Source organism: Chaetodon trifascialis, chromosome 12 (genome assembly GCF_039877785.1).
Source record: "Chaetodon trifascialis isolate fChaTrf1 chromosome 12, fChaTrf1.hap1, whole genome shotgun sequence".
Lineage (NCBI taxonomy): Eukaryota > Metazoa > Chordata > Actinopteri > Chaetodontiformes > Chaetodontidae > Chaetodon > Chaetodon trifascialis.
In genome coordinates, this window is record NC_092067.1 from 13645050 (window position 1) to 13670907 (window position 25858).

Here is a 25858-nt window from a genome sequence, read left to right on the forward strand (position 1 = left end):
AAATGTGCGAAGGCAACTTACAGTAACAGGAATGGAAACATTTAAACTCTACAAGACCCAGATATAAGCTGTGATGCATGGCTTGTGGAACGAAGGCTTCAAGGAGTAGTGAGAAATAAAACACACCCATCAAACTGGCTGTAAAATTTGTCTGCATGGGTTTGGGCATGGCTTTTGGCAGTTGTGCTTATAATCTAAACCAGATTTGCCACTTCGGGCTCTTGCAGTCGGAGTGTGAAGCTTGAATGGATTCCTCAACTGAGCACATGGAGGTTGAGATAATGTAGTCCAGCCCTGACTGACCCCAGTTAGTTCACATCACTAAATACTGCAGCAGCAAAGCCAACTCAAATGTTCCAATGCCCAGACAGACAGATTTTGTTCTTGTGCAAATGAAAACTGATTAAATATGAACTGCACTTGGCTTATCTGCTTGGGACAGCTGATTGTCCATCAGCGTTTTTTACAAATCCCTCATTGTGCCAGAATGTATTTTAACCACATGTCAAAATAAGTGTTAAATGACGATTTTGAGCCAAGACATTCTCCCAAGGCTTGGTTTGTGTGACCATCATGAGATTATTGAAGTTTCATGGTTCAGTGTGGGAAAAGGGGAAGTATTAAACTACCTCTTCTCATCAAAAATCAGTGTACTGTGTAATCTACAGTCCATTGATTTTTCATTCAGTGGTAACACCCAGGCCTCTGTGTGTATGTACTGATTTCATGGTTGTTACATAATTGTCACATATTATATTGGCATTTCCATTACACGGATGCAGCTGTGCTTGGCTATCAGGAACGACTGAGTTGTTCTTTTGATTTTAAGAAAGCTCGTTGCCACCATGAGCTAGGTCTCCAGAATCTTTCCATCCTGCCTGCCTGAACAGGAAGTGCCCATAACTTCCTGTCCTTCATCTTCTTGCGGGAGAGCAGAGGCCTGTCTTTTCCTAGATAGAGCAGGTTTCCTGTGGCTGTATTTGGACTCACCAGAAGTTTTAAGGCAGGGCTCGTTGTTAAACCGCCCACTCTGTCTGAGTGTTCTGCCTGATAGAGCAGAGCTGTTTTGGAGCACAGAGGAGGTTACCATAACAGAGAGGCAGTCTGCTGAGGAGCCTGGTCAGTGGGTGTTTTCCTGTTAGCAAGTGCATGGCACTCTGGGACTTGTTTTGCACTCACGTCCCCAGAACATATACATTCCTCTCATCCAACAGGAATCCCGTGCTCATAAATCATAATGCACTGATGAAGGGATTTCTACCCTGCATTTGCTTTCTCCGGTCAAGGCTTGTTGCTGAGGTGAAGTTTGCTTCGAAGGCTGGAATGCTAACCTCTGCGACTCTGACAGTTTGTTTAGTTAATCAAGCTGCTGGGTGGTCGCTGTGGTCAATTGCCTCCTTCATACATTTATGGCACATCAGTTTGAATCAAACTTCCTCTAACATCTCACTGTTGAAACGTACATCCTGCAATGGAGCCACGACTGCAGGGCATTATCATCAGCAGCTTAGCAATCAAGCGGAGTATTGCTTTGCTTCCATCCTTGAGGCCATTAAGGTCACTATTTTTGAGTCAGCAGGGCACACACCTAAGTGCAGCTGGGGAGGATGCACTGAATCACAATTCCTTTGGCTTTCTTTCCCCTCTATGATTATAATGTGGTTAATCCAGTTTGCTTCCCTCTGTAAACTCTGGCATCATCGTTTATGATCTAATAAAGAGATGGATTTGAATGAATGGAATAGAGATTGCACTTTACATGTTGCACAATAGATTGCATAACATACCTTTGATGTCTTCATGCAGAATGTAATCCAGCTGAAAAGGAGTCCAGTTTTTAGCCATGCTAGCACTGTGGCTGTATGGATAGCAATGATGATTGGTCATTCACTCTTGTCCAAGGTGAAATATCTCAACAATGGTCAGAGGGAGCGTCATTAAATTTGCTGCAGGCATTCATTTTCCCATCAGGATGAATTGTAGCAACTGTGGTGATTCTTTAACATTTCATCTAGCATTATGGTTGGGTCAGAATCCCCATTTGTGCAGTGCCCTCCAAACTAATGACAGTCCCACCTACCACACCTGTACTTTGAGTTCTGTGCTAAGTAGCAAATGTATAATACCAATAAGGTAATGTAATAGCCCAACTAGATTGCATGAATACAGTTCAGTGAATATTTTCAGATGTTGCTCTTCTATAAAGCAGCTAGCTACAAGGTCATGTTGGAGTGTGGAATATGTGAACAATTACAGTGTTAATTTTCTAACCTCGTATCCCTTCTCACATATTTTCTGCCATGCTTGAGAATTTTTGGGGGAGTCAGCGCATTTGGGGGTCAAAATGCAATTTGGTTGAACTTTGGGCCTGGTGGAAAATTAGAGCAGCGTGTGCTGCTACTGTTCGAGCAACCCCCAAGGAGAGTGCAGTCGCTGTCTCCATTGGAAGTAATGTCCTTGCTCTGCGCAATGCAGTGCTTATGATTTATGTGTGAAATCCCAGTTGGTCTTGTTTATCAAATGCATAACCTAAAGAGTCACTCTGCCATCTGCAACAACAACCTTTGAAATCTTGGCACAGTTTGGTACTAGTTCTTTGCCATGTTTCAATGGCCTCTCAGACATCAGAGGTTTGCCAGGGAGTGCAGGCCTACATGGCAGAGGCTGCATTAGCTGCTTCTAACAGTCATATGAATGCTGCCACTACAAACAGGTCCTTACTTGGCCCAGCCCACACATGAGCAAGTGAATGAGAGAAATACAAGTGTAGGTGTATATTGCTCTGACTGCCACCACTGATTCATTAGTTTTGTGAGGTGCCAGCTAGAGTATTAGGCGAGGGGTGAAACTGGTCAAGCCTAAAACTCCAAAGGCAAAATCAATGCTCTGCACACGTGCACCAGCCTGCAGATTAAGCTCATCGGATTAAGCCCTGAAAAGTACTACAGCGCTCCTGCCTGGGGACCATCACATCCGTGTTGGCTGACGGAGAAAATGTCTAGAAAGAGCAGAATAATGACTAGAACATTTCCTTTTAAGTCCTTGTGTATTTTTCATGAGGTGCATTTACTCTCCAAGCCTCCTTGATTTGTCTATAAAAGTAATGTTTCCCTCCCATCCTCCGCTGCAACTGACCATTAACTTGTAATTGTGGGAACATGGCTGTTACCATGACAGAAGAGATTGGAGGGTATGCTGTATGCTAACACTCTTAACCTTGTCATTATTTTTTCCACCCAATGGATGGCATTTTCTCCATTTTTGAATCACTGCCAATTACAGGATTTGCCCTCCCTTCTGGGTGGGGATTTCCTCTTTTCCTTGACGAGTGCGGAGTTGACTTACTTTGATGTGTGCTGCACTCCAGATCTTTGAACCTTCTGAACCGTGATAACTTCGATAAACATGAGGTCTTATAAACCTGTGCTATTTTTAGCCCTGCTGGCGGTGTGCCATAGGGAAAACACTGCAAGCCTGTTGGTCTGTTTATCCACCACTTTCGGTTCAGACTGAAACATCTCAACAACTACTGGATCCATCATATAGTTTCTCCATTAGATTGTAATAATAATACTAATTATATTAATTAACTTTATTTATGATAAAATGATGATTAAAAATGATTAAAAAGGGCCAAGGACATGAGCACAGGGTAATGGACAATAGTAAGAAAACATAGTACTTCTTTTTTGGACCTCTTTGTTTGACGTCACTCACTCTCTTCTGTGTTACTGATTCAACTCCTGGGATTTAGTGTCGAGTGAACAGGACATTCTCGGTAGGTTAATCTGCTTTGAACACCATATCTCTCCCCCTGGCTGCTCTGACATTGCCTCGTTGCGGTGACTGACCTCCCATTCACACACACTACGCAGATCACACCAGGATCAGCAACGGCTGTCGGATGTGGCGTAACACAGAGGGGTGGATTAGCACACAATTAGCCAACACAAAAGCTAGTTTCCTGTATTGGGATTTAGAGCTAAAACCTAAAGAATCTGTTAATGCAGAATGCTGGCATGTTTTAACGTTTGCAATTCAAGTACCACTCGAGGCAGAGGAGAGGCAAATATTAGATGTGTTTGTTAAGTGTTTGTTTTATGTTTAGCATGGAGGGCTGCTGTGGAGTGTTCAGGGAACCAGGCCTACTTAATATTCCTGTTCTGTGCTGCTGTCTGACCGCTATCAAACTGCAAAGATGAAAGTGAAAGTTACTACTGACGTTGTTATCGTTCATCTGGGAATTCCCTGAAAGTTTACTGCATTTATTTGAATTCACCCAAGGCACCAAAGCGGTGGCGGGTAAATGCATCATTATGTAGGTAAATAGATAAAAGTCAAAGGCTCCTCAGTGTGAAGTTAGCCCTTTCCTATGAGGTTTCTTCTTTCCCACAATGCATGCTGTTAACTTAATTAAACAGGGTCTGAAATCTCTGCAGTTCTCAGCATTCAGTCTTATGGCTTTGTGCACTGAGCAGTATGTGGATGGGACCTGCCACAGCCAGAGGGGATAAACTCTAATGACTTTTCACCAGGCTGGCTGCATAGCTGGCATTCCTCACTCTGACACACTGTAGGCCAGAGAGGGGGGAGGGGCACCACCTACAGGAGGCGGGCCCAGGATTGGGTGGTTTTGGGGCGCGGTTTTGTGTCTCACCTTTGGATTTTTGTATAAAGTTGCAACTTGGATCAGAGGGACTTCTCAGATGGTGATACATGCTACCACAATGTTTATAGAGTAGTTAAGAGTAGATCCACCTTGAATCGACTGCAACAATAAAATCCAACTTACACATTCATGCATCATTAAAGCAACAATCCAACAATGCAATATATGATGATGCATCCAATGGGATCCCCTAGTTTAATCTTTAACAATGCATTGCTTTTTCTCAGTTTATGACATGCTTTAATGTAAAATTTTAATTAGGAAAGGTGCTAGTTGCTTACTGACCAATCAATGTAGCATTCTGGTATTTTCCTCACAAAGTATAGAGAGATATTAGATGGAATTACTCAAGTGAAGTACCCTATAATTGTGTTTAAGTGCAGTACTAGAGTGAAAGTAGTGTACTGCTGATACATTCTGTGCAATGCCAAGCACTACAATACAATACAATACAATACAATACAATACTACAATACAAAGTTTAGACAAGCTGTTTGATGTAAAAGGAGTCTTGATGAGTTGCTGTAGTCGCCCATTCAAGAAAAATTTACATGAAGCCTTGGGCTGTTTTTTCTTTCTTTGAATGCTGAAACAAGGCCATTGTGCACTCTCTGCCCACAATAAACAAATGAGTTCTGTTTAAAGTGACAAATTCAATGAGTTTTGGGGCCTTTATTTATAAAAATTCCTTCGTCTGCTGTTATATTAGCTGACATTCAGAAAAATGAGAGGGAGGAGAACTGCACAATAGCTTGAAGACATAAATGAAAGGCTTAGGCAGTAGGAAATCATGTGACCCCGGTAATCAGTGTTTAGTTTTTCTGTCAAAGCCTTTGCATACAGCAGAGACGGAGCTCTCCTTGAGGCTTTGTTTTTGTTTGCTCCTTGTTTGTTTTCCAGGGACTTAGCATTAGGAGGCAGGATTGCACTGAGCATGCAGTGGCAGTGTCCCTCGCTTGGATAGATAAATAAAGTGGTGGTGTTTATGGAGGAGCAGCGGTGTGGCTGTGTGCCTGAAGACCTGCTCTTAATCACACGCGTATGTGATGGGGGGAACAAAGTGATCCAAGACTGTGGACAGTGCACTGTTGACATGCAGCGATGTTGTATGATGTGCCTAAAAGCAGACACCCTGCATGGTGTTGAGCATTATAAACATGCAGTATCACGACCCTGTTCTTCACTGTGCAGATAAACAGCTCAGTATCCCTGACTTGACTTAATCTCCATTTAGTGTCTCCACTCAGTCTTGAAAGGCCACCATCCCCCACCCTCGGAGCACTGTGTTGAATTTGCTCCACCCTTCTGATTCGCCAAGATAACTTCAGTGTCTCTCAAAATATGGCAGAGCTGTTTGTGCCTGTCATGAAGTGCTTTTTTCTTTTTAATTCCCTCAGCACTGTCTCCTAAACAGTTCTCTCTCAAGTCTGACATGACTCTAACAAAAGGACCATTTGGCTGTTCTGAACTTGGATTGATGGATTCTGATTTGATTCCACTTTGCAGCTATTATCCATTTTTCCATTTCTTGACTGCTGCTTTTGTCAAGTTACTCACTCGAGACTCAAAAATGTCAAATCCATCCAAATCCATCTTAGTTGCTATAGCAGCCACAGTGCTCATTGTGGTATTAACCTGATCTGCGATGCAGGTTCAATCTCACGAAGTGCCAACAACAGAGACGGGATCAGCAGCAAATAATGAGATTTCTTTGTCCTGAGAAAGTTCTGCTGCACTTTGTGTGTTACTGCATGAAGGGCTGATGTGGCTCCACTGTTCATGGTCCAAAACAGGGATGTATCCTATAATATGTGTTTCCTCTGTCAGGAAAGGTGGGGGCTGCTGAGAGGGGGTGGGAGTGACAGGGCACAGCTTGGTTAGCTGAGGTCGGGCCAACAAACTGTAGCTACAGCAGGAGGGAAGAGTGCCATTCCTGGACCAGGAATGGCACTCTGCTGTGTGTGTGTGTGTGTGTGTGTGTGTGTGTGTGTGTGTGTGTGTGTGTGTGTGTGTGTGTGTGTGTGTGTGTGTGTGTGTGTGTGTCAGGCAATCAAAAATAACCATGCAGCTGATAACGTGCTAATTACTACAGATTTATTTTCATGGTAGTAATAATAATTAAAGTCAAGCCACTCTGCACTGTGAACAACGAAGGCGTGTAACTAAACAACAGATTATATATGTAAATGAGTTTTGAACGTCATGATCTGAAGTCACCTTTTTACCATGTTTATGTCTAAGTTGTCATATTTGAATGACATTTAATAGGAGCCTTACTGTATATATGCAGTCATATAGCCTCATCATCAATCCAAAATTGATGCAGTTTGCATTACAAAACACTTTCCTGTATCTGCATGATGGCCCTCCAGTTGCCATCATGTTTGACAGCTTCTAGCAGCAGTTTGTGGCCTCCCCAGGGAGCTGTGTGGTACCGTATTACAGTTAAATCCACCGCCACTTTAGTGGTGCAGGTGCACGGACATGCGTTCATCTCCTCCTCCATCCTCTGTTTCCCATGATTGTCAGCAGCCCTCATTGAACCAGGCTCAAGAGGATTTCCACTGATTACAAACAAAGAGCCAGCTGAGATTAGCTGATACTTAAAGGTTTCCAAACTCCTGCCCCTCCTTCCCGCCCCCTGATATCCCCACCCACATCTCCCAGCTACACGGCGTCTTCAAGTCACAGGAAACAAGAACATGTGGATATGAATTTAAGATTGTATTACTTTTGCATTTTGTAGTTATAACTTGTATATGTCTGTTATAATGTGTTCCTGGTATGTCTCATCCTGTTTGTGTTTGGTTCCACTTTCACATTAAATCCGGTGTCATGCTGTTAAACTCCCCTCTCACTGTGTCTTAGACTGTGGGTACACTTCCCTCTCAGCATGACCTACGTTAGATGACAATAACTTCCTGCCATTCTCCCTTTCTTCCCTCACCTGACGCCCTCTACTATATCCTCGTGCTCCTCCTGTGTGGACGCTGCTGATATGTTCAGAATAAGGAAGCTGCTATTTAATCTGCTCAGTCGAACAGACTTTTATTGTGGGATATTTGAGTACATCTTTGTACGTACTCATGTTGAGAAAATTTTCCATTAGCTGCTCTAAACAAAAAGCAGTGCATCTGGATTAATGGTTAACTGCAGATTGCTCCGATGTTTTATTAAGAAGCCTCCCTTAATGTGTAATCTAGCTGTTAATGACAGATGAGAACTTTCTGGGTTAATTTATTATGTCATTTGGAGCCTCCAGTTACTGGTATATGGATTTAGCATAATGTCAGTGGCTCTAAATACTTTAAATATATTTCAGTAAGCATACCATATCAAGTTTCATATGGTGCATTATGATGCATGAACTCATTTGCAACATGCTGTGAATCAATATAAATATATGCTGCCACAGGAAATGCTTCACTTATAGTCAATCAACAGTGAATGTTGTTTGCTTTTACTCATAAATAACGTCAAATTTAAGTAGTCTAACCTCCGTGATATAATCAGTCGTGTTATTGCAGCTTTAATGACCACACACACTGATCTATACAAGTGTAGAGGGGAAAATACACCAAGAGCTGTAAGGAAGCACTTTAGTTACAGCCTTTAAAACAGCACCGGAGCTGTTCTTGACTAACAGAGTGTAGCTGTTTCACCCTGCGATGGCCTCCTGTCAGGCCGGTGTGGGCTTGTTTCAGGATCTCTCCGCTCTCCGCCTCAGTGCTGCATGTCAGAGCCTGACCATGATGACAACACTCCCCCCAACATCTCCCTCACACCTGGGCACTGGCCACTGACCTGTTGGGGGTCGCTTAGACCAAATCACAGACCCCAGTAGGGGATGACAGCTTGTCATCGAGGTAACATTTTCTTTTACGGATGTTTTGAGTTCTTCTGAATAAGAATTGTCAAAACCTAGGTGCAAGTTTAGCCATCACGATGACAGTGTTATCATATGTCGAGCTGTGACAATACTGTGAGCAGGCTTCTTGTAACTCTCTCTTCCTGTGCAGTCCAGTTTGTATGCACTCTTTTTCCTGTATGGCAACGCTTGTGTTGGGAAGGATTGTTTTTTTACGAAGCTGCTGGAAATGACACACATGTGACAAACAATGGCTGCATTATAGCAATAGTCAATCTGTGTGCCAGGAGAAAAGTGTTGCCCTCTGTTTCTGTAGAGTGTAATATCACACTGCGGCAGTGTCGTCACAGGGCAAAGGAAAATCACTGCAGTCTCCAGTGAATGAGCTCTGTCATTTAGCATAAATAATCCATAATCATATTATGTCTTGTTTGTTTTTTGCTTTCATTCAATGATATACATTTTTTCATGAAAATAGAAATAAATAGGTTCACTTTTTGGAGTAAATGCTGAAATAACTGTTTTACAGTGTACTATCATCTTGTGCCTGTAGGTGGCAGTAACAGCATTGATACACTGTTGTATTTGTACCTTTGCCTCAGAGGGGAGCCTGGCAGTGTTGTGTGTTTGTGTGCGGGTGAACTGTATGTGGTCGGTTATTTTCTGCCATCAGCTGATATGCAATAGGATATTAAGATATTTATATAATTGTTTTTATCTTGATTTTTTCCTTGTGGCTGTTTTCCTTTGTATCAATGGATCAGTCACTTTCCTGAGAAAAACAAACTCGAAGCCATGGCAGCTGCATTTTATTTACCAGAGGTAATTTTAGATATACAACTTGATAAGTTATGTGATGCACTGATAGCTTGAGTAAGCAAGAGATTATTCTGTGTTGTGTATACTGAGGCCAAACCACAGTTGGCAGGGGTAAGAGGGTGACTGCAGCCCCCCCCCCCCAGGGCTTGGCACCGCTACAGACCATCTCTGCTGGTGCTGCAGCAGAGACTGTGGAAAGGCACTGCTTGGTTAGTACAGTAGCATCTATTAATGATAAACTGAACTCACTGCAGCAACCTCACTGTGTGGACTGCATGGTGTGTGTGCATGGGTGTGTGTGTGCATGTGTGGGAGTGTGTCTGTGTTCATACCTTTAATTTGGGCCTGTGTCCTTTGCGCAACATATACTTAATCTGTGCCTGGTGCCTCTCCCCTCCCCCCCTTCTACAAAGAAAAGGAAGCGGTACCCCTCAGGAAAATGGGCCATTTTCTTCTCCTGGGATAAATAAACTATCCCAAAATACCAAGAAAAAGGAAGAGGATGTGGCCCCTGTTGTATTTAGTTTGTACCATTTTAAGAGGGACAGGATAACCTGCTGTCAACTGCAGGTCAAAGAGAGGTTTAAGTTTAATCCATGTAACCATTACCTGAAAAAAGTGCTAATTACTAATTAATTGCTTTAAGTAATTCACACATTAGACCCTTTTCACGGTTCCACGGTGCTGGTATCACAGGTACACGTGATGGAACTGAGCCATCATTAATGAAATTAGTTTTGTCCGTCAGATGTCTGCAGTGAAAAACGTCTTCAATCTCGTCAGACTCTGTGGTCTGTTGTGTCAGATATTTCAGGGTTGTAATGTAAATCGGCCATTTAGATGTGAAGCATTTGGCTTATTGAAATTCCAGGCCCATCTCTGTAGCCCACCCACATGTATAACTGTAGGGCAGCTGCCCCCACAAAAACTATTGAGACCCTAATTCAAATTTTTACTCAAGGAAGCTGCAGAGTTAACTTCTTCCATTTGTGTTGTTGAACTTTAGAGGAGGCCAGCCTTACTCTGACAAAATACCCTCAAGAGTCTGGAGTGTTCAGGAGTTTTGATTGAGTTTGAAGGGCAGTGGGCAGCGAGAGGCGGCTTTGTTATGACAAGGTTCACACACACAGATCAGCAGGAAACAGCCACTTCCTTTTTTGTGTCCCCAGAGAGTTCCAGCTGGGAGCCAGCCTGTTTTATCTGCCCTGCGCTGCTGGATATGTGGGTGATGTCACTATGGTCCACCACGTTGTGGCCTCTCTCTGGACAAACACACACAACACGCACACTTCTCCCTGCAGAGCCCCACAGCAGACCCTGGGCATGGAAACATAGCCAGCTGCGGACTTGACCTTCATCCTAGAGAGGCTCTTCAGATGAGATGCCAACTCCTCCTAAACTCCCCTCTCCTCCTCTGAACCACACAGGGACATTTCTGTCTCTGTTGTTTGTATTGTCCACTCCTTAGTGTGAAAGGGGAAACTCAAGTTGACCTTTCTCTGTCCACATGTTCTGGCTTTGATGTTGTTGCTCCAGCTCCACCCATCGCTTGCTGCTAACAGCTTGAAATTGTGGTATTAGCACAAGTGGTGTTATTTGTGGGTTGCGGCAGGCCAGTGATCGTGTCCATATGCAGCAGATGGTCTGATTGTGGCCATTTACTCCAGGTGAAGAAGAGGAACCTATTTTTAATTTGCTATGACAGTGTTTTGACAATGGATGATCTTGAAAATCACTGAAAACAAGACAAAGATATATTTGATGTTTTACTTCATCAACTTCATTGGGTTTTGTAAATATCTACATATTCTGAATTTGATGCAGCAACACATTTCAAACAAGTCAGTTCAGGAGCAACTAAAGGCTGGAAAAGTTGTGTTCCACAGGTGAACAGGTTCATTGGTAACAGGTGATAGCATCATGATTGGGTATGAAAGGGGCATCCTGGAAAGGCTCAGTTGTTCACTTCTGTTTCAGTTCTGTTTTTATTCACGCTTTGCACAGCGTCCCAACATTTTTGGACTCAGGGTTGTACATTGCGACTCTCATGAGTGTTTAAACACTCAGCAAAATGATAGGTTATAAAACACATCGTGGGGTTCATATTTAACACTATGCCAAGAAGTGTAGTCCACTGCGAGAGAGAGTGAAGCCTCGCTGTAACAACAGCAGCAGTAATCCATGCAGCTCCACACACCCAGCAGTGTTTCAGACCATCTCTTATCTCCTGTGCAGCTGCTGCAGATATGAGCAGAGCTGTGCAGCAGAGCCTCCACATCCCACAGAGGATGTTCAAGTGTGAACATCCACGGATAGACCCACACTGTGCCTCAGCGCACTTTATTAAACCCCCCCACCATTCTCACTGTTGCCTTGCCTTGAGCTCCAACTCGAGATTTAGTATGGCTGACACAGTCCAACTGTGCACTGCCAGAGGCTACAGAACCGCTTCATTTGTCAGCTGCAGACCTGCCTATATAGATGTTCTCAGGCAGGCAGTAATATATACCATATTATATTGATTATACTGAGGCAGTGTGTGTGTCACAGTCAACTGGAGATGTGAAGCTGTTTCTCAGGAATGGGATATTTTTACTTTCCTTGCAGCATTTGTTATAAGGGGCTTGTTGCAGACAGTGTTTGACATAAGGACAGGCGAAAGAAACTCTCCTACACTTAAAGACTCAGCAGCCCTCTGTCTGACCTTAATAATTTATAGAGTATACTTTACAGGTGAGCCTGTTGCAGAATGCAGTCCACAGACTTCACTCAAGCACACATAGGCACATCTAATCAAGCTTTCTGTTGGAATCATGCCCTTCTTGCACTGAGTAGCTTGACATGGAGTGTAACAGGAAATATGGTAGGTACACGGTAGGCTGAGCCAACCGGACGCTTCCTAATTAAACATGGTAGAGGGTTGCAGAGCTGCCTATGCCGCTGCACAATTTTAGCTTTTTAGCAGCCACCCCATGTTCATTCACCCCTTGTGATTAGATCATAAAGTACAGGTCTTCTCACAATACAAATAACCAACTGTGACAGTTCAGTTTAAAGCCCAAAAGTCATGAATTGCAACTTGCCTCAGAGCATGTTTCACTTCATGGAAAAAATATCTCACCTCAGCAAGCATGTTTTTGTTGTTTTGCATCGTCTAGTCTGCATTATTTATCCTCCAATGTGTGTACGTAAGTTTAAGATTAGTCCATTTCAATTGGTAAAAACTATATCCCAGGTTTGACTCCAGACCCCTCTGTCTCTCAGTGTTGCATGTCTCTACTATCAAATAAAGGCTAAAAACAGTAACAATCTTGTGTATGATGCAACTTGTGCTGCACACCTGAATTATTTTTTTGTCCAGGTTTAGGAAATCCCGCACAGCACACTCACAGCAGTGTTATCAGAGCCTCATTACATTCTTGCAGACATGTCCTTACATGCAAAAGAAGAATCTGTGTCCTCAGGGCAAAAGAGTTATGATCACCAGCTGTGACACTTCAAACAATGTCTGCTTGTAGTCGTCCATTATTGTCCATGTTGCCTCACTCCTGTTTAAGTTGGTCTCCACTTAGTAATAACTGGCAGCGATCATTGATAGCTGGCTATGAAGTTGTGTTTAAAGCCGTGCTGTATGCTACAGTGGACACAGTTGCATCAGATTTATGCCCATATTATTCAAACTAGTGTAATATAAACATCTGAGCTCACACAGCCTTTTGGCAAAAGCATGATCTGCATTCAATGTAAGTTCTAGTTAAAGAAAATCTGCACTTCTCGCCTCAAAAGCCTCAAAAAGAGGATTTATGACTTTGCAGTTTCACCAGTTTTACAGCAGATTGCTTCTTGTTATTCAATATAGTAAGCCTAAAATCCCTCCTAGCAGCAGCGGCAGGGGGGTGGAGACTGTATCTGAGGTGTGAGCAAAGGGGATAAAGCAAAGAGGAGCTGTATTTCCTAACAGATCAATGGGCATAATCAAAGTCTTGCCCCCCCCCCCCCCCCCCCCCCCCCCTTCCAGTATCCAGACTCTCTCTCTTACTGAATCCCCTCGTCTCCGGGCTCAGCTGCTTTCCTCCGCCGCTCATGTCATTGTACACTCGAATGTAGTTCAGTGTGTCAAGCACTCTTGAAATATTAACACAGCAGCAGGCAGGAATGCATGCAAGCATTTATGGCTTAGTGCACCATCATGATGTAAGGGAGCACTTCGCTTTGACCAGATGTGCACGTGTGTGTGTGTTAATGTCTTTGCATGTATGTGCCTATGTGTGTCCCTTTAATGCCACTCAGAGAAAGGTGAAAGTTTCTCACATGGTCGATCTCGAAAAGGACGTTTCCAGATAGACGCCAGCATCTTGTTGTCACAGAATTAAGTGTAATGTAGGTTAGCACAGCTGCTGCGAGTGGGACTTGCTGTTTTTCAGTAGCTGCAGCATGTGCGTGCCACTGTGATGAGTAGGATTTTTTTTGACAATTCCCATGGAGGTCTTAAGGGGTCTTTGAGTGTGCGACTTGCAGCTGCAGGATGGGAAAAGACACAGATAAATAAACCAGGATGAACACTGCCCTGTTTCCTTGTTTTCCCCGCTCTTCCTCATAATGAAGGTGCAACATGCACGACCACAGCAGGATGTCTTGAACAGTTACCCACAATTGGATTTATATAATGGGTTTTATAATAAGGGCTTTTTTAAACTGAAAGTGAGTGTCTTTGCATATGTAGCAGCAGCACAATTTAAAAATGACATGCAGGAAGACAAACTGTTGAGACTGGCAAGTGATTTTTTTCCAGCTGCTTTTACAAAAAATTCCTGCTTTTCTGCTTTCATCTTCTGTCTTCCTGATCACAGACATTTCAATCAAAGGCCATGCTGGTGGATGAATCATTCCCTGGCATTTCAAAGCTTGTGTATGATCAAATTCTGTCGTTCCGCTCCCCATATATCTGTGTACTTGGCAGAACGGCCAGCTTATGATCAAGCAGCAGCTAATCTTTTATAGACAAAAAACTCCCTATTTGATGTCTTGGCCTAAAAGGTTTAAATCCTCCCAAGTCCTTGGTATGTTTTGTAAACAGAGATTTCTCTGAGGCTCCAGTCAGGTCACTGGGTTTTCTACCCAGTTTGGACATTTAGATTTATTCCAGTAAATATGTGACACCTTTTTTGATGATTTCATTTGTTTTATGTATTTTCCATGTTGTCCAACCAGATTTTTTTCCTTTCATGTTGTATTTTTTATTGCTGCTGTTATGTTGCATGCCATCCAGTCAATGTGATTCATCCACTTGTTCTGCCATTGGCCTTGGTTTCTCAAATGAACTAAATAAGCATTCAGCCATATTGCTGTTTGCCTGACCGTGGAATCTGACTCTCCCTCTGGATATAAGACTGCATTTACTGTAACCCATTTATTCCACAATTGTTCATTTGGCTCCCAGAAGGAGTCTCATTTTGTGGAGTAGAAATTAAAGGATTAATTCATTTCATGCATAGTCAAATGAAGAGAATGCAAATGTGAAAATGAAAGAAATGAAGATTTGGAAATGCACATCGTGGCTCAGAGGAGAAAGAGCAAGTGAGACAGATGCACATGCAAGCTCGTTTTGCAGCGAAGCTCAGCATTGGTCGAAGCTGCAGCAGAGCTCACACAGCATCCTTCACCCCCCCCATCCCTCGGTCTATGCTCGCTCACTCACTCACTGTATCTCGTCTGCTGACTGAGTTATTCCTACGAGCACAGACTGGGGCAGCCAGGAATTACAGTGAGACTCCTCTCTGCGTGTGCATAAATTCACTCTCCAGCCGCCCTCCTCTCTGGATCCTTTTGCCTGGACGCCGGCGCTCTCCTCACATGAGGAGTTGTGAATTTGTGGGTCAGAGTTAGATCATGGACCAAGAAGGAGCAGGGGACGTTCAAGGAAACTGGGTCACCGGCTGGTTCTCCTGACTGATGCCTGTTTGTACCTGGAGGAATGGGGTGCACCACCAGTACGGTTGTGTTTGATGGGCTGCGTACTGTCTTAGAGAGGAACTGTAGTGGCTACATCTGTAAGGGAGCAGCTGAGCCCATTGGGCCATCTGAGGCTGAGCGAGCGCTGAGTCGGAGAGAGTCGCGTGCATTGCCAACACCGAGAGTGCTTAAGGTGTGTGTGTGTGTGTGTGTGTGTGTGTGTGTGTGTGTGTGTGTGTGTGTGTGTGTGTGTGTGTGTGTGTGTGTGTGCAGTCACAACGTGTATAGTATTGTGCTGTTCATTACATTCAAATTGACAAAACTATCTCTATATTAGAAATGAAATGAGCAATTATTTTCGATGAATTTTATTTTGGAATAAAATCAATTCATCATTTGATTTGTAAAATATCAGAAAATAGTAAAAAAAAATTAAAAAAAACTTATCACAAGCACCCAGAGAGCCCAAAGTAACATCTTTAAATGTCTTGTTTTGTCCCAACATCTGTCAGAAAACCCAAACATGTTCAGTCTTCTATGATAAGAGACAGCAAAAAGATGAGTGAGAGTCCTTGTGGCACTGAACCTGGTGTAAAAGGGTCCTTTCAGAGTAGTTTTTCTGCTCAGTCAGGCATCTCATAGTGCTGCTGTATCAGAAAAGTAGTGATGAGATTAATTAATAGCTAATGGCAAATTATATCAAACAGAGAAAAGCAGCATATTCTCACATTTGAGAAGCTGGTTATGAATGATGCAAATCAGTGAATGAATTGTTTTCTGTTGATGGCGTCACTGTTTCACCACCAGCATATACAGTATATACAGTGCATGCTGTGTATTGAGTGCTGTCTTTGAACGTCTAAAACACATTATTTTTCCTATAAAACTGCTTCTAAGTGGACCGTTTACTTTGACATGTTGCAAATTATTAATGTTGCATTCCTTTCCTGATTTCTTCTATTAAGACAGCAAAATGCAGGGCACGAATAAGATAAATGATTCAGGTGAGAATATTAGAATATGCTCGTAAAGTGCAACCTATTACTCAGTCAATGAAGCACCAAACTGATTTCATTTTACTGACACTGGTACTTGTGCCTTTCATATTTGACAAATTATAGATGCAAGTGCAGCAATCATCATCGTCATCCTCATTTCAGCCTTGAATATGTATCCATGAGTGTTAACAGTAGAAAATGTAGGGCAGTAGGAGGGCTGGATCTTGCCTCTCACTAAGCGCTGCATGGGTTAAAGCCTCTGTGGGCTGGGATGTGGGTGAGGGGGTTGAGGGGGGACAGTGAGCTCTGTGTCTGTTGGAAATCAATCACCGCTCTTCATCTGTGAACCAGCGGGCTTGGCAGGGCTTCTGCTGCTCCGTACCAGCTTGTCTTGCCCTTCTTGTTTGTGTTTACTTACTACTGTGTGTATGTGATGTGGCCTTCCCGTCGATGGTTCATCAGATTCACAGCAGAGAGCTGAGTGACAGTGGCTCCGGCTGAGAGCAGGGAATTAGGTCAAGGGCATGGTGGCTTCTCCTGGCTCAGGGATGGTCTTATCATCCAGACGGGGTCAATTAATCCTCTGTCAGCATTTAGCAGTCTTACAAATCAATAGTCAAATGTATACAGGGGATGTGGTTTGCTTAACACGTTTCTGTCAGAGTGCAACTGTAATGAGCTATAAACCAACAAAAAGCAGCAAAAGGGTTTCAGAGGGGTCAAAAATAAAACTAAATGTATCAAGAAATAATACAGTATTTAAATAATAAAAATTGCATATTAAGCAGAATAACTACGGATCATTTTCAGAGTCAGTAAGTGCAAACTTTTGATTTGCGTTAGCAGCTGGCTAAAATGCCATTAGCCTACAACAGTTTACTTATAGTTATCCTAGGGTGGTGTGTGTGTGTGTGTGTGTGTGTGTGTGTGTGTGTGTGTGTGTGTGTGTGTGTGTGTGTGTGTGTGTGTGTGTGTGTAACATAAGTGGCACAATCAAAAGACTGTGGCTGGCTAGCTTAATTGGAAACACTGGAGGCTAACGTTAAATGCACTAAGCACCAGCCTTTCCAGCTAGCTACCTTGCTGAAGCTAACTTCCTTCAGAAATCTGCACCAGCCAGTACATGTACAGTAATGGTAACGACAATGCTGCTGAAGCTAAACTTTATTAACTCTAACAATGGGTTAAGCATTTTAGCTGGCTGCTAATGCTAACGAAGTGAGCTAGCTGATATGAAACGTTCACATACACACTAGGGCCTTTTAGTCGGGGAAGTTCAAGGATCCACATCTTGTTCTGTAGACACTGACTTCACCTTTCTGAATGTCTGAAATTAAGCAGGACAGCTGTTGTTCACCATCAATATTTCCACCTTTGCAATCCATTAGGCCTGGTTATAAAAAGATATAAACCATTATGGTCGCCCTTTAATTCCTTCTGATTGCAGCAGGTCATTATCACTGGGAATTTAAAACAGAGATGATGGGGTTAAAGGCCAGGCACACACAGACAATCACAGACAAAGCTGTCTGTGGGAGGCTGATCTGTACTCTCCAGGCATGGAGTAAGTAATTAAACTGCCTGCTTTGGCTTTTTTTTGCTGCTCTCTGTTCTGCCTTTTCCTTCCTCATGGAAACTTGCACCTCATTCCCCTCAGGGGGTCAGCTGCCGTCTGAATCAAAAGTCACTAATTTGAAATAATGCAGTGGTAGACTTTTACAATTCAGTAGTGTCATGTTTCTTTGTTGTTTCTTGTTCCAGAGAAAGCAATCAAGAACACCTCTCAGTGTTCTTGTATCGTCATTCTTTCCTCTCACAAAGGTTCAGCTTCCTTCCTTTATTTCGGTGAAGTGTTTGAGGTCAACAGTCATTCTGTAACAGAAGTTTTTATCAAGGAATGTTGTTACAGGGAATGAAAGAGAAAGTGGTGACGTCAGCTTGGTCACAGATAAAAGCACCTTTTATCTGATGATGTTTTGGGAGTCTTGCTTCTGACTTAGACCTGTGATGGTTTCCTTGCAATGCGCCATGCCAAATGAGTCAATTATGCTATGTTTATAAATTCCACGTTTTGGGGAGTTGGTGAAAGTTGTTGGTGAAAGGGAGTTGGGTCTGCGTGTCATCAACCACAAACTGTTTACAGATTAAACGCATTTAATAGATTGAATTACTTGACTAATGCACTCCTTTCCTCCTTGATAGCGATGCCTCATGCTCTCGATTTGGAGGACAAAAACTGGCTTATTTACAAACAAATAAATACACTGATATTTAATTTCTAAATGAAATATTAAACCTGCAGTGCAGATCTTTTGTCACCCCCCCCCCTTCTGGTACTGAGAGTAATTACACAAACACTGTCAAGTGCTTATGATGCCATAGCCTCTGCAATACTAGTAGCAGTAGCTACAGCTGTTGCCCCCTTCAGTTCAAACCAATCATTGCTTGTTGACGTAAAATGCATCGCTATCTGTAAACCAGCGCACTAACGCCACCACAGACACCACTTATACAGAAATACAGAGAGATTTGGTGATAATAGGCTGAATCAGCATTTTGTCAATTCGTTTGTCAAGGACTTGAATGCAACACACGTTCATTTATGTGAAATAATCTCCAACTCGCTTTAGGAAAAATAAATAAATTCCAAACAAATAAAACATTTAATTAATCTTAAATATGAATACATAAATGTTTACATTAATACAAGCATATCTAGATTTATGTTTCTATGTATTTCTACATTTCAGTATATTTAGTCTTTTATTTTCTGTGTTTATTTCAGAATTGATAGGTATGAATGTAGAATGTAGGTATTTATCTATTGATGTGATGAAGTCACCTTTTTCCTCCATATTGTAACTTCTTCTCAATTCTGCTAATACAGTATAGTCCACATTTCATCTGCTATGCTGATGTTTGACATATCTCTAAAAGTGAAAGATGACTAGCATTACATACATACCTTGTTCACCAGTAGATCCCAGACACTGACAGCCAATAAGATCAGACCTTGTAGCTTTCATGTCTTGGCTTAATGGATTTACAGTAAAACAACAGCACGCTTTGCTTGGCTGCAGGGTTGTTTTTCCTGGTGATTGCTTCCTACTTTTGAGACATTTCAGCCACCCTGACGTTCCTCTAAGGGAGCCTCAGACGTCACAGCACTGATATGTTTGTGGGTGTGTGTGTGTGTGTTGCTCACTTACTGACTGATACACGGGACCATTATCTCCAGCACTCAGGCTCACGTACTTAAAAGACATTCTGGCAACAGCAGTCTGAATTTCCCACAGATTCAACAGCAGCATTATTCATGTTCAATACTGCTAGTTACATTTAAGGCTTGGACTGATCAATAAAGTTCTCCTAATTCTCGTCTCTCTTAACCTTTAGTATTATAACAATGATATGTTTAAATGTTATTACCACGTGTATTGTTGTAAAGTTACTGGAGACTTTTTTATTTTCTAGCTCTGCTATGTGAGACAACGCTCTTTGCTGCTTGATTGCATCCTGTTATTTTTGATGCCATTGTGTCCCACATCCTACTACAGCAATGTTATTAACAGAGTGTGTAGATGCAGCATGGTGTCATTATTACCTCCATGTTAAAATCTCATTCTCAGCCCACAGTCCAGTACTCTCAGGGGGATGGACTGATAACAGGCTGCAGGATGGTGGGTCCTGGTGCTGCTGGTGTAGCGAGGCGTCGAGGGGTGGGCCATGTTTTTGTTACATTCCAGGTTACGCCCTGTTTTGCTTTAGCCCATGCTGGGAAGGCCTGGTGATTGCATCAAGCTTTTGTTATGTAATCAAGAAGTCCAGTCGAAGTCCTTCCTAGGCTGAGAGTTACTACTTGATAGATGTGGGATAATGAAATGTGTAAAAATTGCACAACAATAACAACAAACAAAATGAAGTGAGAGGAAAAAAGAGCAAGAAATCCACAAAGCACCCAAATCTGCACAACTATATACACTTGATACATGAGTCGATTCAGTTATGACAGATCCTGTCCCATAGTGAGTCTGTCAGCATTGCATCAGATTTATTACTCTCTGACATATGTTGTGCTAACCAAAAAGTAACCATGCAAGAACACTGTAATTAAATAGAATGTGTATTATGTGTAATTATATAAAGATAAATCACTTAATGTGATTATTGTGCAAGATGATGTGGCACAGTGAATGGAAGTTAATTCCTTTGTTAGTCTGTCCTCTCAGTTCTGTTGTAAAATGACTCAGTGGTAATGCATTTAAAATCAGCTAAATGGCTTTAGAAGACAAAACCAGAAACCTTTAATGAATTTGCATCAAAAATGATGTTCTGAGAGACTGGTTTCAGCGCAGGTCCAGACCTCAGAGGGCAACCAGAATCTCCATCACATAATGTGTAGTCATCAATGCAACAATCTCTTTTTGCGTACATGTACTACCAATCCATTTACACTGAGCACAGGGCAAATTCAGCTGCATGTTAGCAGAACACGCTTTTTCCAAAACATCCTGTTGGTCTGCTTCTGGCCATTGCGACGTTTTGTTTCTTAACACAAGTGTTTGTTCTGCCACTAAAAGGGCTCAGTCGGCCTTCCTGCTCAGACTCAAATGCCAACTTGCCCCAAAGAAATACATTTGAATTGGTTTCCATGGATAGATCTTCACAACATTGCTAGGTCTGAATTTGATTTAAGCACTAAGCCAAAAAAATGTGAGCACTCTGCAACACCAATGTGTTATTTGGGAATCATGCACCAGGGCTGCCGTGTAGAAAGGAAGTCTCTCTGATGGTAGTTATCTCTTATTGCTGCAGATATGCCTGGGAGAGGAAGTCTGCCTTTGTTCGAGCTCAGAGATAAAAGTCAAACGTCTAGTAGTTGTAATATAGCATTACATGCAAAATTATGTACTTTTAAGGAAATATCCAGTAATGCTAGTGGGTTATTCGTGTAGTTTCATGGATAGCCCACCAAATTGCATTTTCATTGAACAGTAAACTGTCTGCTGTTGTTCCTGCAGAGTCTGATAGGTCAGAATGTAAAATGACTTCATGGATTAAACTGCGTCAGTGAAACAGCATTCAGTCATATCACAAATCAGAGCTTGTGATACAGTAAACAAGCATGTGTTTTACAAAGATGTCTGATAAAATCAGCCTCAGGATTGTGCTTAGTGGAGGAGGAAGAGGAGGAGTACACTGCACTAGCCGCAGTGAGCATCCAACCAGGAATTCTGGTTATGATAAACATTCAGTGAAATGAACGACATAGTTGAAATAGCAAATGTAATCCTGATGCATGTTTTATTGACAAATCTGTAGTTTTCTGGAAAGCAAGCACCTGTTTGCTATTTACAGGATTTAGTTTTGGCAGAATTTAAAGAGTTCAGCACTGTTGTGTACAGTGTATTAGCAACGTGAACGAAAAGCACATGCTTGTGTCAGACAGGAAGTGTGTGATGACTCAATCTGCTGTTCTTAACCCCCCCATTAATGACAAGCCCCCAGGATGACACTGATTTGTAACCCATTGCACTATAGAGCCTTTTCCCACCTGATGTGGAGAATTAGCTTATATCCCTTACAGACAGACAGACAGACAGACAGACAGACAGACAGACAGACAGACACACACACACACACACACACACACACACACACACACACACACACACACACACACACACACACACACACACATATCAAGGTATGCTGATCTGCATCTATGTCAGAGGGCAGCTCACCATAGTCAGCTGGGTGAGTGATTAGGTCGGGTTCACATCAGGGTAAGGTGGCTTAGTGTTTAAGATACCACATAAACACCCCCAGGTTTGGTTCCAGCTAGGGACCTTTGATGCACATCATATGCCTCTTTCTCCCCTTGTCTCTGTCTCTACTGCCACTATCCAATAAAAGCCAAATCTAAAATATTAAGATATAAAATAGGTAAGAGGAAACATAAATTGATTCTGAAAGAGATCACCTCCTTGCATGCATGTCCTTGTCAAGAGTACAGTGAGTTCAAATGCTGGAAGCAGGATCAGTTAGCCTCCATCTAAGTGAAAAAACACACCTTCCAGCAACTCCCAAAATGTCTCATTTAGTTACATGTCAGATCTTGTTAGTTAGCGAGCCACCTGGGCTTTGAGTGTTATGACAGCATGCAAAGCTGGCAACTTCCGATCGAGGACAGGGCTTGTGAGATGCTGCATGTAGTCGCTGTTTAGCCTACCCCTTCATCAAGACTTCGAGCTAAGCTAGGCTAACCTTAAACAAACCCCAGACTTCTCTGTGTACTAGAAACAGACTAAACTGATATTGATCGTCTCATCTGTCTTTGAGGAAGACAGCAGACATAAAGTTCCTTCTAGTAATCACAGTTAGCCTAACACTAGCTCAAAACAACACAACCACCACCTCAACTGTTATTCATTACAGGTTATTAGTCTTACTAATGTTACAGTGTTACTGCTGACTGCTGTTCACTCGCCACTTGTGGTCATACAGGTTAACACAGACAGTTGACAACAGTTAGCATGTCACCCATTGGCAGTCGTCTCTAAGCCGCCGTCATGGACTGGACTGCCAATAATCAGTGCCAATTAGTGTTCAGGCGATAATACAGTTTCACCCTGTTACAGCATCAAAGATGCTAGTAGTGGATGCACAACAATGGCTCCAGTGAATGTTACTAGACAAAATATTCTATTACTATAACTAATGCATCAGTGTCCACTTGGTCAAGCTTGAGCACATTTTAATCACTTTATGTGGACCTGCTGTTGGGTGGATTAATCTATAACCTATAATCTATGAAAAGAAGAATGCCACTATAAGTCTCCTGAGGGGTTTTGCCCCAAATGGTTACCCACTTATCCACCAATCGACATTGTAGTAATAGGGTTTCTGCCTCAACTTTTATTTTATGCTGTGTGGGTTTCCCAAATATAAACAAGTCAGTGACAGCGCTTGCTTTACTTCCTTTGTTACTGTGACATACAAAATAGCTGATAACAGAAACAAAAACTTGACCCCATAACTGCTAGACAATATATGTTTGCTGTGTTTATAGTGGAGGTCGAGGCCAAAATTGAAAGTATCTAAATATTTTATAAAGCCTGAGGCTATGGTGTTCTATAACAAGTCAACTGTGGGAGGTGGACTTCAGGAAGGGGTGGGCGTGTTTAGGTTTTAGGTTGAGCATGGAAGGCTGGTTGAGGTCTGATGAGTATATTGCACCAAGGCTGGACTCCAGTGTGGGCTCAAACAAGAAAGTATTTTATTTATCGATTAATCAGTTCTCTATAGTCTATGAAATATAAAAAGAATGAAAAGACACAGGTGACATCTTCTAATGTCTTCTTTTGCTTGACTAACAGTCCAAAACCCCCAAAATATTCATTTTCTTGTTATGCATGTCAAAAACAAACAGCAACTCACATTTGAAAAGCTAAAACTAAACAATGTGTCCAGTATTTTTTCATTATTTCAGCATGAAAGATGACTGAAACGATCAGTTGATTATCAGAATAGTTGCAACCACAACCATTTCTTTCATATGTATACATTAACTGTATTGTGACATGAGAAAAATATTCTTCGTATTGATACTGATATCATGAACAGACCAGCCTCCGTGTGGGGCCCACAGGGCCGTGTGACAGTGGTAGGGGAGCAGCTGGAGAGCTGACCTGGCCCCTCCCCCTCACCTTAAGCTCAGACGCAGGCATGAAAAGATAACATCCTCCCCTGCTGTGGCCCATGGAGGAATCTGTAGGTCGGGCCCACTCGCAGGCGGTTGGTCGGGGCTGCGTCGTTTTGGAATGCCCCTCGAGCAGTTGCATCAACACGCAGTGAGACAGAAGCTGGGCCTAATCTCAACTCCGTGATTACTAACAGTTTCTATCGCAGCGGAGTCATGCAGCGGAAACAGGCCAGCATTAAAAACTCCACTGACTAAAGTTTGTCTGTCACAGTTTTTCATGACTAATTTGATATAATGCACTGCTGATTCAGAAAGAGCTGAATGATCTGCTCCGCTGTCTTCAGCAGTTAATGTGGGTCAAGATTTGTCCAAATCATGTCTGAAGCGCCTGCTGCAATCTGATGAGCTCAGTCTGGCAGCTTATCTGCGATGTTTACGTGAGAAATCGCTCCTAAATCGCCCCACTGATTCACTAGTTGCTGGCCTCACTCTGCGTGCATTCCACATGCGCTGGAGTGGTTTCTTTGACTTTTGCGACACGCATGCGATTGAAGTGGCCCATTGTTGTCTCATTCTCTCCCAGTTTGTTCTTCTTGATGAAATTCAAGCCAGCTCTTATTTCAGCTGTCCCACACAAGGCGTGGACACTCCCTGACCAGACTGTAATACTTGAGGAATGTGTATCTTTTGTTTGCCTTTGTCAACCCTGTGTCACTGTGCAGGTGGATAGTGTAGGGTCAGATAGCTTCATTGTGAGTGTGTGTGCGTGTGTGCGGGTGTTTAACTCCCCCAGGCAGCACAGCTGAGTGTAGGAGGGGCTACCTCCTCAGCCTGGGTGTGAGTCCACTGCTTTCAGACAGGCAGAGCAGTCTGAGAAAGGAGGGTGTGAGCACGAGTCTGTGAGCAGAAATACAAACTTCACAAAGTTTTTTTCCGGCACCAGGATTTTCGGACATGCTGGCTGCCCACTTCTCTTTGGGATCTAGCTCGGAGATTTCTTACCACAGCTGTTGACAATGCAAGGAAGGGCTGGTAAAGCTCCAAAGAAGGAGCTGGTCATTGAGAGTCCGCAGCAGTACAAGAGCTTTGCTGCAGCTGAGGCTGAGGTAGACGCGGTGCCACAGGTGGTGGTAAGTCATTCAAGGACTTCATATAAAGACTTGTTGATTTAAATCTCTTTTTGCTCGTCAAAGCTGTCCCAATCGTAGAGTTCATCTTACAGATCTGTAAAGGTTAACCACAGTCACAAAGTCCTGAAGCAGGTGTCATGTGAACGTCTGTCCTGGTTCACTTCTGTCATCTCTTTCCTTAAACACAGTATTGCCAAGTCGCATTCAGAATGTGCAACGTTGGTACCAGCATGGAGGAATGTTGAACTTTAATGGCTCTTAACTACCTGGAGGGAAGCAGCTTCCTCAGATTTAATCCTAACAATGGCCTTGGCTCGTAAAAACCTTTTATTTGGCTCAAAAGTCAACCTGGATGACAGCAATCGTTTCCTGTCGTGCAATGAAGGTGTCCAGCTTGTTGGATCTGAGCGGTCAGTAGCAAAAGATTGAATGTATTAGTGAGTAGAGAGGCACTACACAGCACCATTGTTCACTGCTGTGAGAGGGTGCAGTGATGGGAGGAGTGGGCGCCGCAGCTAAACAGCTGCTGGATCACTGTGGAGAGGGAGTGGAGGAGATGGCTTCAGGAGTTTCTGTTTTATGCTCCTTCCAGGCATGACTGTCTGTTTGTTGACTTAATCATACAGATATGGAACATACAGCCTGCATTGTTGTGGTCTGATTTTATTTTTAGACTGTAGTTATATACTGTAGAAACAAGAGCTAGACATGCAATAT

The 25858-nt window shown here is 42.7% G+C and overlaps 1 protein-coding gene across 8 annotated transcripts in view; it reads left to right on the forward strand.

Moving 5' to 3' along the window:
- LOC139339902 (dedicator of cytokinesis protein 9) overlaps positions 1-25858 on the forward strand; it is a 78234-nt gene that overhangs the window by 6261 nt on the left and 46115 nt on the right. For 3 of the 8 annotated variants that reach the window (XM_070975331.1, XM_070975332.1, XM_070975333.1), the window contains exon 1: positions 15111-15501. The exons of 2 other annotated variants lie outside the window; for them this stretch is intronic. In XM_070975331.1, the coding sequence (XP_070831432.1) occupies positions 15331-15501 (171 nt within the window). In that variant the 5' untranslated portion in view covers positions 15111-15330. Of the gene's footprint in view, positions 1-15110; positions 15502-24897; positions 25142-25858 lie in introns of those variants that run through there. 3 more of the 8 variants (XM_070975335.1, XM_070975337.1, XM_070975338.1) reach the window with 1 other exon arrangement.